The following is a 21,254-nucleotide window of genomic DNA, read 5'->3' as shown; positions in this document are numbered from 1 at the left end:
GAGGATGCCCGCTTCCCTTATCTTCTATGGGATGAAGAAGTACTGTGAATAGAACCCTCTTGTTCACTATGGGTAGGGGCATCTTTTGCATCAATTTTTTTTTTGTAATTTAACTTTATTTGGAGTACAGTAAATAGACAAAACATAAGTTTCATACAGCTGCGTCTCCGAAGAGACTGTCCCGTAATCCAAACTTTCTATATAACCCCTTCCCAATCCTGTTCCCCCCCCCCAGAATAATACATGATAATACCATAACAAACATCATAACATGTATAGTTGTTTTAACTGTGCATGAATTTCTACCATAATAAGAATAATATTCATGAAAATGGTATCCTCTGGATAGTAGAGAATTCAGAGGAGGAAATCAACTGATGATTAGACACAGTCTTAATTTGATATGTAACAGTAAACATAAACCCAATCTCATAGCCCAGGCTTAAGATCTGGGAGTCAAAAGCCATTCATAAAAGGGTTTCCATATTTTCCCATACCTTAATAAAGCATCTCTACGATATGCCGCAATTTTTTCCATAGCTTGAATGCCTCTGAGTCTGGTCACCAAAATTGTTAAAGGAGTCAAGTCCTTCCTTTTCCACCAACGTGCAATCACCAATCTGGCTGCTATAGCCAAATATCGCATTAACCTCAAATTCAGTATCTGGCGCACCTCATCCCACAACTCCAAAAGCCAGGATTCTGGCCGTAGCAAAGGTTCCACCCCTAACATATCCTTAGCCATCTTTTGGATTCTCACCCAGAACATCTGTATAACTGAGCATGTCCACCATATATGGGCAAAAGTTCCCTCTGCCTGTTCACATCTCCAACATTTGTTTGAGAATTGAGGATATCTCTTCGCTAGAACATCAGGGCTTAGGTACCACCGAAAGAACACTTTATATTCATTTTCAATCATAGACGTAGACATGGAATGCCTCCCCAAAACAGGAATCCCACCGTTCTTTATCCCAGTCTCCCCCCAAATCTCGCACCCAGGCCCTTAGATGTGTTGCCTGATAGATTTCAGTATCCTCCAATAATTTATAGATTTTAGACATCAATTTGGGGGGTTTCCTAGACGCTATACAGAACCCTTCCATTAACGAAACTCCCATCCGGAGATCTCTGGATACCAGTGAAAATCACAGAAAACTGTGCACTTGTGCATACGCCAAGAAATCTACAGTGTGCAGTAGATAATCTGTAGATTTGGAAAGGGCTTCACCGCTCCTGTTTCCCATACTTGATGGATCCTATACAGTCCCTTCTCCCTTCTGTCTGAAAAGTCTGGGATGTGCTCCCCACAGGAAAATCTGACATGGTTGTAAACCTCGCCGGGAAAAAATATCCTTTTTTCCTGGTTATAAGTTCTCGCCATTTATACCACACAGACAAAGTACAGTGCAGAGAGGGCAATATAGAAGGTGCCTTAAGATTAGGTTTCTGTCGTTCCCAAAAAATGTTCTCCAATTGAACCCTTCCTAACCAAGACTGTTCAATTGACATCCATTGTTTTCTACTATTCGAAATGTGGCATTCCACCACTGCTTTGTAATTGCGAAGCCACATAGTATTTCTTAAGATGTGGTACTCCCAAACCCCCTTTAGTTCTAGGGCGAAACAGAACACTCCGAGCTACTCTCAGAGGTCTCCTTTTCCAAATATAGGAGAAGAATTTCCTCTATAGGTCCCTGAACCATTCCTTGGAGAGCAAGCATGGTAGCACCTGAAAGAGATAACCAAGTCTGGGAAAGAGATTCATCTTGACCACTGCAATCGTTCCCAGCCATGAGATGATATATCTATCCCAATGTTGCATATTTTTATGCAGTTGGCCAATTAATGGTTTGTAATTTGCTTTAAAGAGATCTTTATGATCCTCCACTAAGTTGACCCCCAAGTAGCATATAGGACCTTTTGTCCATCGGTAGGGAAATATTTGTATCAATTTAGAGCGTTGCTCCAGCATAAGGCCTATAGGGAGAATCTCTGACTTATCCATGTTAAGCTGGAACCCCGAAACTGCCCCGAATTGCTTTAATACTGCTGTTATTGCCCTTAAGGATGAAGTTGGATCTGTAACTGTAAAAATAATATCGTCCGCATATAATGAGATTTTATATCGGGCCTTGTCTATTTGAATCCCGTGAATGTCCCGGGCATTACGAACCAATTCAGCTAGAGGTTCCACACTCAGTGCAAAGAGCAGTGGTGAGAGTGGACACCCCTGCCTGGTACCCGCTATGAATAGAAAACGACTGTGTATACCCGCCATTAATTTTAATACATGCCCGTGGATCCCTATATAACTCTTTTACCCAAGTTAAGTAGTGCCCTCCCAGTCCCATCTTTTCCATCACCACAAATAAAAAAAAGGTCAATGTACTCTATCAAATGCTTTTTCTGCATCTATGGTCAGAAAAGCGGAGGGAGACTTACTATATTTCACCACCGATTTGAGATCTAGAATCTTGCAGACATGATCAGAGGTGGATCTTCCAGGCATAAATCCTGCTTGATCATCCTTCAGCAAATCTAAAATTTACCACTTGCAAGTATGTGGCCATGATCTTAGCCAATAATTTTAGATCTATATTTATCAACGAGATAGGACGATACAACCCGCATAACATCTCGTCCTTACCCAGCTTCGGGAGTATCAAGATTCCTGCCGTGTTGCTGTTAAGCAGCAATTGCTGTCCTTCCCTCAGGGCATTAAATAGGTCCTTGAGCGGATTCACTAAAACTCCCATAAACGTTTTATAAAAGAGGGGTGTATACCCGTCTAGCCCGGGGGCTTTCCCTGGTTTCAGAGATTTAATTGCATTTTGATGTCTCATGTCTCTGGTGAAAGGGCTGGCAGTGATATTCCACCCAAAAATTGGGTTATTTCCTCCTCTGTAACCTCATGATCTGTAGTATATAAAGCCTCATAAAATTTCAGAAAAAAGTCTGTGATTTCTTGTAATCTAGTATGCACTCCTCCCTTACTATCTTTGATAACATGAATATGGGATTGAATTCTTTGGCCCTTCAACTTGTGTGCCAATAATTTGCTGGGTTTATCACCCTGTTCATAGTAGATTTGCTTCACTAAGTCTAACTGGTGTGCTATGCGATCGGCATCTAACTCCTTCAGCTGCTGACGGAGCTCATCTAATTTCCTGAGCATAATAGACCGCTGATCCTGTTTATATACCCTTTCTAATTCTGTTACTTGTGTTAATAATTTATTCTGCAACATTTCTTTTTGTCTTTTATTGTAAACCCCTAGACTAATAAAATTGCCTCTCATAGTAGACTTCAAGCCCTCCCAAACTGACACAGGCGACATCTCATTCCCACTATTAAGTAGTCCTCTATTTGTGCTTGCAATTTGGGGAGGTACGTTTTATTTTTAATTAAGCTGTCATTAAGCTTCCAGTAACGCATACCCTGATCATCAGTAGGCAATTCCACCTCCTACCAGATTGGGGCGTGATCCAACCATGTAATGTTTTCTATCTCAGCTTTCCTGGCGTGATCACTTAGTGTTTTATCAATTAGAAAATAATCGATCCGTGTATATGTGTTAATTGGCCTTGAATAAAACGAATAGTTCCTGCTAGAGGGATAAAGTAATCTCCAAATATCAATCAAATGCCAATCAGCCAACAGCCTATTAAAGGCCCTTCGATCTCGCTGAGTTGCACCACCCTGTCCTGACAATGTATCTATCCCCACCTTATGCGCCAGATTAAAATCACCGTCCAGTACTAAGTATCCCCTCCTATTTAATGCAGTTACTGATTAATCTCTGTCAGCAGCACTCCCTGGTCTTGGTTTGGGCAATACACGTTAACTAACGTGAATGTGCAATTTTGAATCTCTACCACTAGTATTAGATACCAGCCTTTAGGGCCTATCACCGTCTCAAGAACCTTCTCACCCAGATTATTAGCAAATAAAATGCCTACCCCACCATATCTGCAATCTGGAGTGCTGGCAGCATAATATCTATGTGGGTAGAGACGCGGTCTTAACAAATGTTCATGCTTCCGCTTTAAATGCGTCTCTTGGATAAAAACCACAGATGCATGATACCCGTTGTCTCTTCATTGGCAAGTTTAATCCCTTCACATTGAGGGATAAAAACCTAAGTGGCGTCATAATTTAATATCCCTGTTGCGCTATTAGTATTCCAGATCATACCATACACCGGTCTGTCTAAGACTAAAACAACCATACATATCATGCATTCCCCCCTCTCCCCTCTACCAAACCCCCCACCCCTCCCCCCTCAGACGCACAAAGTTGCCCTTCATAAGAAAGACCCCTATGAGAGGAAGTTACATCCCCTCCCCTCACTCCCTTTCAAAAACCAGTCAACAGTGCTATATCCCTTTGGTCCCAGACTTAAAAGAATATACAGGTAATCAGATCTACAAAAACTGCTAGTATGGAGCTATATGATAACTCCATGGCGGTTTGAACCTCATATCAGATGTGCACCCTGTCAGTGTACCCACGATTGAAACAGTCCCAATATATGCACGAGCGTCCTTCATGTAGTATCAAATGCTTTCCCACGGTCAATCTCCACCATCCTCCGATGTTCCGCTGAATCCAATGTTCTCTTTAGGCGCCGGCCTCCTTTTCCTGCCCTCTGCCATTTTGCAGGTTGCGTTGAGTCTTTCATGGCGGCAGTATATGCAATCTCCACGCCCGCCTCTTTAAGAATAAACACTGCTTCTGCCGGTGTTCTCGCCCTCGATGTTACCCCTTTGATGGTGAAGGCTAAGCCACACAGATACAGCCATCTGTATCGATGGTGTTCTTTGCGAAGAATCGCAGTAACTGGCTGAAAGTCCCTGCGCCGTTTCAAAGTCGCCGGCGCAATATCATTGTAAATAGAGATTGCATGTCCTTCCCATTCAAAAGCATCCAATTTACGGGCTGCCTTCATGATTGCCTCTTTTACCAAAAAACTGTATAGGCAAAGCACTATGTCCCTTGGAACATTATGCGGGGCTGCCCCCAATGCTCTGTGTGCCCGCTCCACAACAATGTCGGAAGGTACCTCTGAGGTCACACCAGCCGGTTGCACCGCCGCTGCCTGAAGAAGTGCCCGACATATGAGTTGAACCACTTCGGCGGTATTATTATATGCTGGCTCTTCTGGAAGGCCTCTAATGTGCAAATTATTGCATCGCGTACAGTTTTCAATGTCCTCAAGCTTCAGCGCCGTGTCGACTTGAAGGTGTCGCAGACTTTCTATTTCCGATTTCAAAGCTGTAATCAGCGTATCATGTTCCTCCATTTGAGCCTCTCCATCATTTACCCTATGCCTCAGGTCCTTGATATCAGTTCGGAGGGTAGATATAGCATCCCGAAATTCTTCCGATAGAGTTTTTATATCCTTTTTCAAATCTTGGAACCAATGTTGTAAGTCTTTTTTGTAGATAGGTTTGTTGCCCTCATCTGAATCCTTCGTCTCCGGGCCATGTTTAGTTCCTGCGCCATATGGGCCTTCTCCTCCCATAGGCTCATTCAGGGCCGTGAATCGGGAGCCACCCACATCGAACGAAAATTGCTGGAGGTCCACCGCTTTTTTCCTGGTAGACATGATCCCTGTATTTAAAACAGCTCCTGTATATGGAGATTGCTGCTTTTGCCCTTCTGGAACCGACTGAATTAGCAGTTTATGCTATGGGGAGTGCTGGAGAAAAGATCTAAGCAGCCATCTTTGTCAGATGATGTCACTTCCCCCCTCTTGCATCACATTTTGCTGTAGGAGCTAGTGAACCTCGAGGCTCAGGAGTGTTGTGTGTGATGGGGACAATGGAGGGATTGGAATATGTGGAGACAGTGGTCAGGTGATGAAACAGACAAAGCCATGCTCCACTATGTTCAACCCCATTGATCACTCATCATCAGTTTCTAGGCTGGAAGAAAGAAGAAAATCCTCCCTCCCACTCGAAGAGTCTAAGCCAGGTGTGAGGAGGTCAAAAATCGGGTGCCGGTTTTGCAAGTTGTTGCTGTTGTGCCTGTTTCTGCTGATAGTATTCTCTGGGGTGTGAGCATGGGAGACTAGTCCCTGAGAATGTTGTCTGGCTTGTGATAGAAGGGAAACCCAGTACTGTTGATAGGGTCTATATGGCTTCCTGGGGTAGTAAGACCTTTTGTAAGTAAAGTATGGCCATCTGGTGTTAGACTGGGCATCCCCGAGGTCAATAGGGATTGCACTGCCACATTTTGCTCTTTAATCTGGGACATTTCTCAGAGTTTCTCTCCAAAGAGGTGGTCCCCAAGGCAGGGAAGATCAGCCAGTTTTTCATGTACATCCTCCTAAATGGTGCTGGCCTGTGGCCAGGCAATGCAGCGAGTGTCTATGGAAGATGCTTATGTACGTGCCATAGTATCAAAGGCCTCAAACAGAGCACAGCAAATGGCATACAGCTTTCCCCAAGTCATATAATGGCATGGGAGTGATTGGTTCATCTGACTTCCATCTGATGAATGGTTTCAGATTCTGGATTCATTCATAAATATACTGGATCATGTAAAATTGGTGCTGGGTTATATCTGGACTGTGATCATAGTTCCCTTGAAAACGTTTTTCCCAAAATCTTCTAGCCTTCTGTTATCATTTCTCAGAGGAGCGTTTGAGTGGAAACAGGCATTTTTTTGTCCTCTTCATCGCTGATTCCACTACCACTGAGTTGTGGGGTAGCTGGATGACCCCATGCCCAGGGGCTTTTCTCATGCGGAACTTCAAATCCAATTTCCAGGCCACAGTGGGTCCTGAGAAGGGTGTCTCCTACATCATCATTAATACTGTGTCCAGCACCTTATGCCTGTGTAAAGCAGTGGGTTCAAATGGAATATCTAAGATCTTCAGGATACCCATAATCTCCAACTAGGGTCTAGATCTTTTTTAACTTCCACTTTCAGTGCAGCACCCATCTTTTCCATAAAATGGGAATATGAGGTCCTCTGGTGGAGAAGTGTGGTCAAGTCGCTCCGGGGTTCGGTCCAAAGGGATATCCATAGAGCTACTTGAGGAGTCCCCAGGAGAAAGTGGCACTGACCAAGTGGGTGAAGGTGACCTGCGTAGGCTTCATGGATATGGAAGTAGAGGTGGAGTAGGTTTCCATCCTTCAGATACTGATAAGTGGGAATCCGAGAAGGGGGAGGTGGCCAAAGTGGTACTCCTGGCCTAATCTTTTCTGGAGAAGTTGGCACGATTGGGTAGATGAGAAGAAAAGCTGGAGGTTCTTGCAGTGGAAATAACAATGAGAAGAAGGTGTGGACTATGTCGTAATTTGGTCCATCATTTGTTAAGTACATTGTCCTGGAGTTAAGAGAGGGGCATCCTCTTCCAAAACAAGTATCAGTTCTTCCTCAAGTGATTGGAATGCAGGTAATGGGAGGATAGAACACATAGGGTCTGCAGTCTGAAGGCGGAGGCCTTGTGACAAAAGTTATGGCACCAGGAGGACCCTAACAGAGGGGGTGGTAGATGAAGTGCTGGGTTACCACGTGGAAGTGGTGAAACAGTGTACCTTCTGGTGGCAAGACAGCGTGCCCCAGGAGAACCAGGTAGCAGTAGTCCATTCGCCGTGATCCTCTCAATGCCATTGAGCGGGTCAATGGAGGGAAAAGCTCTGGGTCATTATCTGAGCTGGTCAATATAACAAGTGGTAGTTCTGAGGGTTTTGACTGAGGAGCCAGCTCACTGTCATTGGCTGGAGAGTGGGAGACTACTCTGTTATGGAATGTGCCAATTGTTTTGAAGCCTGTTTGGAATGTGCCATAAGGTTACTCATCAGGTGCTTCAAATGGCCTTTTTTATGCATTGATGGAGTCAAAACATGCATGGAGTGCATCGATTTTGATGAGATGTCTGGTCCTGCTTTGGGATGCGCCAATGCACCAGCCCTGGATGCCTTTGGCATGTCATGTGATGATCGCACCAGTGTCTTATGACTCAGCTGCTTTGATGCTAAGTGTATCAGGTGGTCTGACACTGGGTGTTTTGAGTGCCTGGAATTTTGTAGAGGCTCAGGTCAATGTTGTGTCGATGATTTGGGCTTCTTTATGGGCACAGACGCCGTTTGAGAGTTGAGGCCTCCCTATGCTTTAACAAAGGGGTTTGATCGGCCACTTCCACCGACACACTTGAGGTGGTGTCAAGGTTGCCTGGCTATGCTGATCCTGCCTACAAGAGGCGCTGACTTTCAAGAACTTACCTTTTCCACTCCCTGATGAAAAGGGTGAGAAGTGTCGGAACTGGAGCTGCAGCCATTCAATCTTTACTGCCCTTGCTCGTTGCACCCACAGGGATATGTGCCCACAGGCGGAGCAGTTGGTCTGATCATTCTCAGGCTCCAGTCAAAAGTAGAATCAGTCGTGGCCATCAGTCAGTGACATGATTTTGCTGCAGAAACAGGCCTTGAAGCCACTGTCAGATGTTTTTGCCGTCTTCTTATTACATTCTTTTTTTTCAAAAAAAATCCTTAACGGGAAAGTAACATTGAAAAGGGCTGTTGTTGGGCTCACCTAAGAGAGGAAAAAAGAAAACACCCGAAAAATTCAAGGTAGACAAAATCACTGTCTGTGCAGAAAGCAGACTAAAAGAAAATGAGATGCTGCTCTGACGTCGCCTGTGTGGGAACTCCCGCACATGCCAATAGAGCTAAAAGCTCTAATACCTTGGAGAGACAGTTACGTCCAGTGCTGCCAGAGGGTGCCACCCACAGATCATGGCTAATTCAGCTCTGCTTATTGAAGGAAAAATTACACTGAGATAGATTTATAAAATAGATTCAAAGAAATGGAGTAAACTGCTAGACTGGCACTTATCCAGCTAAATTTAAGCATTTTGGGAAGGAGTTAAGTTATCCAGATAAGTTATCCAGTTAACTCTGATATTCAGTTATCCGGCTAACTATAAGATAGATAGCTATATTCAATAATGTGGATATACTACTAATACACCTCCAAAGTTAGCCAGCTAACGGGCCGATACAGTAAAAACACTCTCCTGTGCGCGCGATTCAGTATCTTAATTTATTTAAATTAGGCCCGGCGGTAAAAAGAGGCGCTAGGGACACTGGCGCATCCCTAGCGCTTCTTTTTTGATGGAAGCGGCAGCTGTCAGCGGGTTTGACAGCCGAAGCTCAATTTTGCCGGCGTCGGTTCTCAAGCCCACTGACAGCTACGGGCTCGGAAACTGGACGCCGGCAAAATTGAGCATCTGGTTTTTGACCCGACAGCCGCGGGCCCATTTTAAATTTTTTTTTTTTTTTTTTTTTTACTTAAACATTCGGGACCCCTGACTTAATACTGCCATGATATTAAGTTGGAGGTCCCGACTTAATATTCCGGCACTTTCCCGGTGCCCAGAAAAATTAGCGCCTACCTTTGCATTTGCATGTTGGGGGCGCTATTAGGTTCGGGGGGGTTGGACGTGCATTTTGGACGCGCTATTACCCCTTACTGAATAAGGGGTAAAGCTAGCGTGTCCAAAACACGCGTCCAAGTGCCGGCTAACAGTGTGCTCCTTCGGAGCTCCGTCAAAGCGCACTGTACTGTATCGGCCCGTAACTTTGTTATCCGGACAGTGACTGAATATGTACTTTGTCATTTCTAAACAAAAATAAATCAAAAATTATTTTTCAAAGAGTGTGAACAGTCTTGTAAACAATCTAGAAAGATATTATTATTGAAAAGACTTAATAAACTGATAGTACCCAAAAGTAAGGCTGAAAATAATTCATAGAATCTGGCAACAAGGATAGAAAATACCCCCAGAAATGAATAGTGAAGAAAGAAACTGTAAAAACAGACTCAACTCACTGAAACAAGAAATGCGTGTTTTCAATCGAAGCAACAAATGTATGAAATTCTCTACCAGAGGGCCTGCGACTCATAGAATGTTCCAAACGTTCAAAACTATGCTGAAAGAATTTTTATTTAGACAGGCTTATGCATAGGTTCTCGGAGTTCTGTTATATGAATTAATGGGAGAGCTTTATGTTTGTATTGTTTTGATCTGTTTATGTTGATTTTTTTTGTATTATTTTATATAATGTATGTTTGTACATTGCTTGGTTTTATAGCAGAAGTGATACATTTTTTATAAAGATACAGATAAATGTTATAGTGCTGGCAACAGCACAGTTTTTTCATCCAAGATACTAATTTTAAAAAATTCATTTAAAAAATTCATAAATTTTTTTTTGTGAAAATATTGTAAATTTATTTGCTTCCACTTTTTGTTCTACATAATTGGATTGCAGCAGTTTTGGCCCTTTTTTCATCCTTTTTAAAATAAGCCAGTTCCAATACCATTCAAGCTAGTTCATATCCTTTCCACTTGGTGGCATTTCACCTGTGTTTTCTACATACACATACTGAATTCAGAATAGGTTTTTTGAAACTTACCACCAGAAGTCAAATAAGGGTCATCAGAGGATTTCTGTCCTGGAGAAGGTGCTACATTATCACGACTTGAAACCCTAAAAATAAAGTAAAAGGCTTTGACCATAAAGGATGCTTGTGAGACTGAATTAAAAATGTCTTTTGGAGCAGCAAGATTGACTGTTTAATGTGTCACACTTCCACTGACAGAATATATAAAAAACATTAGTAAATGTAAGTGGGAACAACACTTAGAACCTTGAAAATAATTTAATTAATTAAAAACCAAAACTTCTGTCCCTTCAAAAGTACCCTAATGCCCATTGTTTTCTCTTTTCAAGGGTACTACAGTGCAAAAGATGCTTTCTGTAGTAAAATCTATGAATATTATTGCTATATGTGGTAAACCACATAAAGGCATCGCTTCCTTATAAAGGGCTAAGATAGCAATACAACATAACTAACTCCCCAAAAAGAAATGCTCCTCTAAGCATGTCTTGCACTATTAAGTTAGACCTACACTCAGTTGTCTAGTCTTTATGCGTGTACTTCAAGATTTACAGCTTGTTTTAAAAGTGGAAAACTACTGAATGCTTGCCATCACAAAATCCTATGAACAACCAGGGCTACCTTCTAGAGAAAACAGCACCCGGCACAATAAGTTTCAACATGCCAGGCTAAACAAGTCACAACATTTATACCAGAAATTTAAAGCTGAAACTAATTTGAGCATCTGATTATAAAGCTTTCTGTTCTAAATTAGAACTTCTAATGCTACGATAAAGATAATTGGAGCTTGTCTTGTAACTACATAAGCTGATCAAACTTTCTGAACCTCATACCAGAATAACTCCCAGAGTGTTTTCTTGAAAGATTTGCTACCTATTTAAAGTTTATGCGCCTTACACAAAAAAAAAAAACAGATTAGGAGAAGGGAAGTATCTTTTAAATGGTGAGCAATGCGTGAAAATAGTTAAAGGGAAAGACATAAGAACACCAGGCGTCGCGCGCTGAAGGGGCACTCCCCTTTGTGCATCCCTTCGTGCATCCCGTAGTGTTAGCCATTCCCCATGTTCTTTTATATTCCTTGTTAACAATCCCCATATTTAAATGTTTAATGTATTTGACAAAGGTAACGCATAAGTTCCTGCAAATTTTGTTTAAATGTAAACCGATGTGATATGTAAAATCGAACACCGGTATATAAAAGTAAATAAATAAATAAATAAGGAGTTGACAACATGACCACAGGACAATTTAAAGAGGCAGAGGAAGAAAACTACCATATTTTAAATATACTAAAGTGCAGAAACTTCTGCAAAAGGGGCTTCATGCATTTTTGTGCATGAAGCCTTGTTTGCAAAAACGTTTTCACAAATTTTACCCTTTGCAGTAGGAAAATTTTGCATATATTTACTGCAAACAAAATTTGAAGTGTACAATTAATGAGCTGCTGTGATACAATCTCATGCAAAGCAGCTCATTAATCATGAATATTGAGAAAACTGGCATGCAAAGAAAGACTTTGCAGGGGCTTTTTGCAAAAGAAATAACTACACCTCAAACTAAAGAGTATCAAATCACCTGAACCGGATGGTATGCATCCTAGAGTACTGAAGGAACTCAAAAATGAAATTTCTGATCTATTAGTTTAAATTTGTAACCTATCATTAAAATCATCCATTGTACCTGAAGACTGGAGGGTGGCCAATGTAACCCCAATATTTAAAAAAGGCTCCAGGGGCGATCCGGGTAACTATAGACCAGTGAGCCTGACTTCAGTGCCGGGAAAAAGAGTGGAAACTATTCTAAAGATCAAAATCGTAGAGCATATAGAAAGACATGGTTTAATGCAGGGGTGGGCAAGTCCGGTCCTCGAGGGCTGCAAACCAGTTGGGTTTTCAGGATACCCCTAATGAATATGCATGAAATAGATTTGCATACAACTGAGGCAGTGTGTATGCAGGTTTCTCTCATGCATATTCATTAAGGATATTCTGAAAACCCGACTGGTTTGCAGCCCTCGAGGACCGGAATTGCCCACCCCTGGTTTAATGGAACACAGTCAACATGGATTTACTCAAGGGAAGTCTTGCCTAACAAATCTGCTTCATTTTTTTTAACGGGGTTAATAAACATGTGGATAAAGGTGAACTGGTAGATGTAGTGTATTTGGATTTTCAGAAGGCATTTGACAAAGTCCCTCATGAGAGGCTTCTTCGAAAACTAAAAAGTCATAGGATAGGAGGTGATGTCCTTTCGTGGATTACAAACTGGTTAAAAGACAGGAAACAGAGAGTAGGATTAAATGGTCAATTTTCTCAGTAGAAAAGTGTAAACAGTGGAGTGCCTCAGGGATCTGTACTTGGACTGGTGCTTTTCAATATATTTATAAATGATCTGGAAAGGAATACGATGAGTGAGGTTATCAAATTTGTGGATGATACAAAATTATTCAGAGTAGTTAAATCACAAGCGGATTGTGATACATTACAGGAGGACCTAGCAAGACTGGAAGACTGGTCATCCAAATGGCAGATGAAATTTAATGTGGACAAGTGCAAGGTGTTGTACATAAGGAAAAATAACCCTTGCTGTAGTTACACAATGTTAGGTTCCATATTAGGAGCTACCACCCAGGAAAAAGACCTAGGCATCATAGTGGATAATATTTTGAAATCATCAGCTTAATGTGCTGCAGAAGTGAAAAAAGCAAACAGAATATTAGGAATTATTAGGAAGGGAATGGTTAATAAAACGGAAAATGACATGCCTCTGCATCACTCAATGGTGAGACCGCACCTTGAATACTGTGTGCAATTCTTGTCGCCACATCTCAAAAAAGATATAGTTGCGATGGAGAAGGTACAGAGAAAGGCAACCAAAATGTAAAGGAGATGGAACAGCTCCCCTGTGAGGAAAGGCTGAAGAGGTCAGGGCTGTTCAGCTTTGAGAAGAGATGGCTGAGGCGGGGGGGATATGATAGAAGTCTTTAAGATCATGAGAGGTCTTGAACAAGTAGATGTGAAGTGGTTATTTACACTTTCGGATAACAGAAGGACTAGGGGGCATTCCATAAAGTTAGCAAGTAGCACATTTAAGACTAATCTGAGAACATTATTTTTCACTCAACGCACAATTAAGCTCTGGAATTTGTTGCGAGAGGATGTGGTTAGTGCACTTAGTGTAGCTGGGTTCAAAAAAGGTTTGGAAAAGTTCTTGGAGAAGTCCATTAACTGCTATTAATCAAGTTTACTTAGGGAATAGCCACTGCAATTAATTGCATCATTAGCATGGGATCTTCTTGTTGTTTGGGTACTTTCCAGGTTCTTGTGGCCTGGTTTGGCTGTTAGAAATAAGATGCTGGGCTTGATGGACCCTTAGTCTGACACAGCATGGACATTTCTTATGTTCAATAAGGAGTATAGAATAGTTATATAGTAACTATGGAAGTTATGATTAGAACACAAATACTGTAAGAGTCTGAGACAGTAATACTCATTCCTACCATATAGGTATATCATAGCTACACTTGCTGTTTGTTAATGTTGAGTGCCATCAAGTCTGTGCTGACTCCTAGTGACCTGACAAGAGTAGACTATGATTTATGGTTTATTTCGGTTTTTTAAACCGTCACATCAGTAAAAACCTTCACAATGGTGTACAAAAATTAAAACAGGTGAAATACAATGGATAGCGATAAAAGGACATAGCTAAAATTACAAAGCAGAAATGATTAAGATATAGCTGTTAGATTAGTCTAAAATCATAAAATCATAAAAACAATAATAAAACAAGAGCTATCTACTAAAAGAAAGAGGAAGCACAGTAAATATAATCTAGATAAATAAATAATCATACACACAATGGGGGTCTGCTGCAGGGTTATCCACTTTCTGCATAAGCGCACATAAAAAGCCATGTTTTAGGTCAGCTTTACATTTCTTGAGGTCAGATTGTAGACGTATTTGGGGTAGAAGAGTGTTCCATAACTTAAGGCAATTTCTATCGCAGGACCTTTCTCTTACTTCACATAGTCTTGCTGGTTTTATTGTAGGTATTGATAGACTAGCTTTCTCCAAGTTGGCCATCAACAACTGCTTCCCAAAGTTGTTGAGCAATCTTCTCCAACACCATGAGGTCACTAACCCGAGGGATTTCCTGCGAGGTTTTGGCTAATTTTGTGCAAACGTTTGCTATCCATGCAAATAACCTGAGTAGCAATGTTCATGTGGAAAATTTTTGCAGGACTAGCAGAAAAAGATATTTCTTATAGAATAATAAAGTAGTTTGGCTTGCTAAGATAAAGCCTTAAAAAGAATGCTGTAAAAAATCTGTCTGCTACATTGCAGGCACAATGTTGACACGTCATTTTTTGCTTATGGCACATTACATGAACAAAGAGGTTCCACAAATAATGTTTAGCTATAGTTACGGAATCCATCCCTGAGTATATTCCACCTGATTTATTACAGCACCCTGAAAATCTAGTCTTTCAACATGCAGCTTAACTATGAACCTAGATGACCAATTACATATCCATTATGTTATTTAACCATTCAAAATCTCAGGTTACCTGATTAATGGTACCAAAACAAAACTCAGACTCTCTCAAAGCACTATTAATTTAGTACTGTAAAAGTGTCTTGAGTTTTGTTTAGTGCCATTAATCAGGAAAGAGCAATTGCTCATGCGCTCAGCTTAGAGGGAACTATGCTACTAAGCCAGTTGACATTCCTGTCATTTTTACATGTACAGATTTCACCAGTAATGGCCACAGCAAACACTAGGCATGGTTTTCTCTCAGTCATTCTTTGTCATTTACATTCAAGCCAAAACACATTATTTTGAAAATACACAGACATGAATAAACTCATGAAATAACTGATTTTTTGAGGTATCTCTAATAATTGTGGTGTATACAAACATAAATCTTCATATAAATAAATAATATACAGTCCTTCACAGTTTAAGATAAAATTCCAGGTCTATAAAAGCCTGGGCACCAATCAGAATCAATATGGTGCCATAGAGCACTTCTAATCTGTAAATAAATGTATTAAAAGTCCTCAGAACTAAAGACTTCTAAAGTATTTCATAGTTTTTTCTATTTTTATGGTGCATAATGCATCTGTAGTCTAGACTGAAGCTACATTTTATTCACTATAACAAAAGGTTTTTCCATGGGTATGTAGCTGAATATTATGGGGGCAATTTTCAGTGACCTGTGTAGCTACAAGATGTAATATGCATTTTTTTAATTTGTAATTTGTAGCTAATTTTTAAAAGAAAAACTACTCATAAGAACATGCCATACTGGGTCAGACCAAGGGTCCATCAAGCCCAGCATCCTGTTTCCAACAGTGGCCAATCCAGGCCATAAGAACCTGGCAAATACCCCAAAACTAAGTCTATTCCATGTTACTGTTGCTAGTAATAGCAGTGGCTATTTTCTAAGTCAACTTAATTAATAGCAGGTAATGGACTTCTCCTCCAAGAACTTATCCAATCCTTTTTTAAACACAGCTATACTAACTGCACTAACCACATCCTTTGGCAACAAATTCCAGAGTTTAATTGTGCGCTGAGTGAAAAAGAACTTTCTCTGATTAGTTTTAAATGTGCCACATGCTAAGTTCATGGAGTGCCCCCTAGTCTTTCTATTATCTGAAAGAGTAAATAACTGATTCACATCTACCCTTTGAAAATCTGCCTAAAGTATGCACTTGGACAACATCCATGGACTTTGTACCTGCTACGTTTGAGAACGGCTGAGCAAAAGTAAAATAGGCCGTGTACATTTAAAAATGGCATGTACTAGCATTTTCTTCCCCTGATCTATATATGCCCCTGGGAATACTATTTTTTTAGCCCAGCTAAAAACACATGCTTTGTGCATACTTTCAGCCAGACTGAGAGAGACAATTTTCAGACAGGTCAATTTACCAAGACAGATTAATCTTTATCCAGGTAAATGGCCTTTAAAATTGTTCCCTCTATATTATAGCACTAACATCATCATGAGATAAACCAACTGATGGGTACATTTTCAAAGGGTCTAGTCTCCTTACTTATCAGGTCTGAATGGCTAACTTTAGCTGCCCCAGAGTCAGGGAGGATGTAGCCAGGAAGCACTGATTTTCAGCACTAGCAGGCTAAGTGTAGGCATCTAAATTGGATCAATCAAATAGCTTGCCGAAAGCTAGGCTACTGTATGCCCCCAAACCTAATGAACACCCCTCCTCCTTCCCCAAAGCCCTGATCTCCATTTAATCCTGCCGTCTTCTGCATCCCCCAGACTTGGTACTAGGCCTGATCCCTCACACTTTGGCCCCTGATATTCAAAAGAAACCCCCTGCAAAATTCTCATCCCCTTCTAAACCTCCCAAGTGGCCCCATGTTCAAACAAAAAGCCCCTGAGCTCTGATCCCCTTCTCCCAACACCCCAATCCAAACACCAATATCCCTCACCTGGATCCCCACTGCCCCCCCCCCCCCCTCCCTCCTATCCTTCTGGAATTTACACACAATTCCAGAGAGTCCTTGTCTTCACCAGCAGAAGGGAAGCCAGAACTCTCCTGCCAGCATCGTTACTTGAATGGCGTTGCCTTCTGGCACTTCAGCACAGGTGTAGCACTATGTTAACTTAATAAAAATATATTCTCTACTATTCCTAATTTAATGTTTTAAGATGCAAGCTATTACTATATTGTCTGAAGACAGAAGCTTAGCAGTCCCAATCAATTACATTCTAAAACATTTGTTAGCCTTATAAAAGTTTCAATCCAATAACTTTGTAGGTTTTCAGTTGCGGTTGCAGATCTCTGTGGCCGGCTTCCCTCACCACCTACTGCTGTGGGACTCACCTCGTGCCGGCTAGGCATGTTCCTCCTTCCCGACGGTCCTGGGCCTCAACCATGCAGCAAGGAGCTGCCGCCACGTCTCCCAATGCTGCCAACGTCATCATCCCTGCTGGCCCTCCTAGGCGCGCGCCTGCCTCTCCCTGATTTAAAGGGCCAGCAGCAGGAAAGCTCCCGGCATCTCCAATTGATGATGTCAGACTGGGGGCATATTTAAGCCGAGGAGTGCTGTTCCTGCCTTGCCTCAGCAACAGGCCTTGCTCCTGGTGAGTAGCTGGTTGCTTCGTATCTGTGTTCCTGGTTCCTGACTCCGTGCTTCTGGTTCCGTTCTTGTTCCTGTGTTCCAGTCTCGGCCCAGTCTTTCTTCTCCTAGTTTTCTGCTACATTGGACTGATTCTCTGGCTGCTGACCCCGGTACGTTCCTGGACCCTGCGTTGTCTGCTGCCTGTCCCAACCGCCTGCCTGTTCTCTGGATTTTGTCATCTCGCTGCCTGCCCTGACTTCTGGTCCCCACCTGGACTCCTCTGCTTTTCACCAGCCCTGACCTCTGGAATGTCTGACCATGCCTATTCTTCAGATTCTGTGGATTCCTTCTTTGACTGGAGACCCATTCCTAAGTCCAGCCAACCCCAGTACCCAAGGGCTCAACCTGCAGGGATTGAGGGCTGGTACTGATGAAGGTCCTGTTGGGTCTCCGCACGGCCTTCTCCGCCTCCCAACGACAAGGACCTGCAGGGAGGTTACCCCCTGGAGTTAGCGCCAACCTTGTCTCAGGCCAAGGGTCCACCGTTCAACAGTTTGCTGAGGCCATGGACCCGGCGGACCTCCCTGGATTACAGGCCATCCCGAGCCTAACTCAAAAGATACAGCAGCAGCAGCAGCAATGCTTGGAGATGATGGCTAGTACTGAGGAGCACTTAGTGGCTCGATTGGACACCTCCTCCTCCTCGGCCTCTGCTGGTTCTGTTTCCCCAGTGCCATTCGCACCAGCAGCCGCGACTGCGACCCTCTGTCTGCCTGCTCCACCTCGCTACGCTGGAGACCCAAAGAAGTGTCGGGGTTTCCTCAATCAATGCTTTATGCATTTTTCCCTCCAGCTAGCTCAATTCCCCAGCGACACAGTCAAGACCACGTTTATCCTCTCCCTGCTAGATGGGAAGGCCTTGGCCTGGGCGTCCCCTCTGAGGGAGCAGGGAGATACCTAGTTACACGATTTACAATGTTTTGTACAGACCTTCAAGCAGGTCTTTGACGAGCCAGGTCGCAAAACCACCACAGGCTCCAACTTATTTCACCTCCGGCAGGGCTCAAGGACTCTAGCTATAGAATTCCGCACTATTTATTTATTTATTTATTTATTTATTTAGGGTTTTTATATACCGATTTTCTTGATACAGATCAAATCAACTCGGTTTACATAGAACGATAGTACATTAACAATAACTAGTCAAACCTCAAAAGAGGAGACAGATAGGGAGCAGAAGGTAAAAAAGTTACATTATAACAAGGGTGAGTAACTTGGAATTGGAAATAAAGAGAAAGATCATCAAAGTAGAGAGATATAACAGAGGGAAAGAGGCTTGGAGCCAACCTCAAGAGAATAACTCTAGCATTATAACATGATTATATGATATTCTGCTAGTTATTGAAGCACAGCTGATTGGATAATATCTTAGTAGAATATAGTCTAGGAGACAGGAAAGGCTCTACCGAAAAGCCAAGTTTTCAGTTTCTTTTTAAAATTTATGAGGCAGGTTTCCTGTCGGAGGTCTGGGGGTAGTGTATTCCAAATGGTGGGGCCTGCTGTTGAAAAAGCCCGGTCCCTGATTGTTAATCTTTGTACCATTTTGATTGAGGGAACATGAAGGGATCCCTTATAGGCATCTCTCAAAGGTCTAGCTGAAGAGTATAATTTGAGAGGGTGTAGTAGGTCTAGGGGAGTCTGGTGGTGGATGTTTTTATGGATGATGGTGAGGGATTTGTGAATAATTAGATGTGAATCGTGTCCTCGATCGTCTTAACGATCGATTTCGGCTGGGAGGGGGAGGGAATCTTATCGTCGCCGTTTGGGTGTTTAGAGTATCGTGAAAATCGTTAAAATCGTGAACCGGCACACTAAAACCCCCTAAAACCCACCCCCGACCCTTTAAATTAAATCCCCCACCCTCCCGAACCCCCCCCCAAATGCCTTAAATTACCTGGGGGTCCAGCGGCGGTCCGTAGCTAAATCGGGAGAAGGGGAAGGGCAGGAAAACCGGCACACTAAAACACCCTAAAACCCACCCCCGACCCTTTAAATTAAATCCCCCACCCTCCCGAACCCCCCCCCCCCAAATGCCTTAAATTACCTGGGGGTCCAGCGGCGGTCCGTAGCTAAATCGGGGGAAGGGGGAGGGCAGGAAAACCGGCACACTAAAACACCCTAAAACCCACCCCCGACCCTTTAAATTAAATCCCCCACCCTCCCGAACCCCCCCCAAATGCCTTAAATTACCTGGGGGGTCCAGCGGCGGTCCGGAACGGTCTCCTGCAATTGAATCGTGTTGTCTTCAGCCGGCGCCATTCTGCGCCGCCATTTTGCAAAATGGCGGCGCAGAATGGCGGCGGCCATAGACCAACACGATTCGACTGCAGGAGGTCGTTCCGGACCCCCGCTGGACTTTTGGCAAGTCTTGGGGGGGTCAGGAGGCCCCCCCCATGCTGGCCAAAAGTCCCTGGGGGTCCAGCGGGGGTCCGGGAGATCCCAGCGGGGGTCGGGATCTCCCGGACCCCTGCTGGACCCCCAGGGACTTTTGGCCAGCTTGGGGGGGCCTCCTGACCCCCCCAAGACTTGCCAAAAGTCCAGCGGGGGTCCGGAACGACCTCCTGCAGTCGAATCGTGTTGGTCTATGGCCGCCGCCATTTTGCAAAATGGCGGCGCAGAATGGCGCCGGCTGAAGACAACACGATTCAATTGCAGGAGACCGTTCCGGACCGCCGCTGGACCCCCCAGGTAATTTAAGGCATTTGGGGGGGTTCGGGAGGGTGGGGGATTTAATTTAAAGGGTCGGGGGTGGGTTTTAGGGTGTTTTAGTGTGCCGGTTTTCCTGCCCTCCCCCTTCCCCCGATTTACGATTTTTTGACGATAAATCGGGGGAATTGGTATTGTATCGTGGCCCTAACGATTTTTGACGATTTAATATATATCGGACGATATTTTAAATCGTCAAAAAACGATTCACATCCCTATTCCGCACTCTCACAACCGAACTGGGCTGGTGGGAAGATAGCCTCCAAAGCATTTTTCTGAAAGATCTTTCTTCAAGGGTCAAGGATGAGCTTGTGGCGTCGGAGCTCCCTGAAGACTTGGATGCCTTGATAGACCTAGCGGGGAGAATTGATCGCCGCCTACAACAACGGCTTCGGGAGACCCAAGTGCCCTGCCGACCAATAACCCTTGCCCCTTATTATGTCCCTTGGCGCCTAGCTCTCCTGCGGAGACCAGACCTCGCCGTCCAGAGGAACCCATGCAGGTGGGATGAAGCCATCTTACGACAGAGGAGAGACAGCAGAGATGCACGTTGGGACTTTGCCTTTACTGTGCCGGGAAAGTCCACCTACCAGCACAGTGCCCAGAGAGGAAGAGAAACCAACCAGCCTAGGTGTCAGTGGGAAGATGACCCTAGCTGTGCCACTTCAGCTCCCCAATGTACAGTTCCCATATCCATCATTCTACCTCTACACAACTTTTCTACCCTGGCATTCATAGAATCTGGAGCCAGGGGCAATTTCATTCTGAAGGACTTGGTTACTCAGCTAGCCCTGCCCACTTTACCCCAGATTCCTCCTCTAGTAATCTCTTCAATCCAGGGGGATCCTCTTCTGGGCCGGATCACGCAAGTCACTACACCGCTATGCTGACCAGCATCTTGCACCAGGAGCTCATCAGCTTTAATGTCATAGAAAAATCTGTGCATCCTATAGTACTGGGGCTGCCTTTGGCTC

At 43.4% G+C, this 21,254-nt stretch overlaps 1 protein-coding gene across 4 annotated transcripts in view; it reads right to left on the bottom strand.

The window, feature by feature from the left end:
• KIAA1257 (KIAA1257 ortholog) overlaps positions 1–21,254 on the bottom strand; it is a 384,182-nt gene that overhangs the window by 188,302 nt on the left and 174,626 nt on the right. For all 4 annotated transcript variants that reach the window (XM_029600807.1, XM_029600809.1, XM_029600810.1 and 1 more), the window contains one exon: positions 10,435–10,508. In XM_029600807.1, coding sequence (XP_029456667.1) covers positions 10,435–10,508 — 74 coding nt within the window. The remainder of the gene's footprint in view (positions 1–10,434; positions 10,509–21,254) is intronic.

Source organism: Rhinatrema bivittatum, chromosome 4 (genome assembly GCF_901001135.1).
Source record: "Rhinatrema bivittatum chromosome 4, aRhiBiv1.1, whole genome shotgun sequence".
NCBI classification, from domain to species: Eukaryota; Metazoa; Chordata; class Amphibia; order Gymnophiona; family Rhinatrematidae; genus Rhinatrema; species Rhinatrema bivittatum.
Note: the sequence above shows the minus strand (reverse complement) of the source record. Positions and strands in the feature narration are given on the sequence as shown.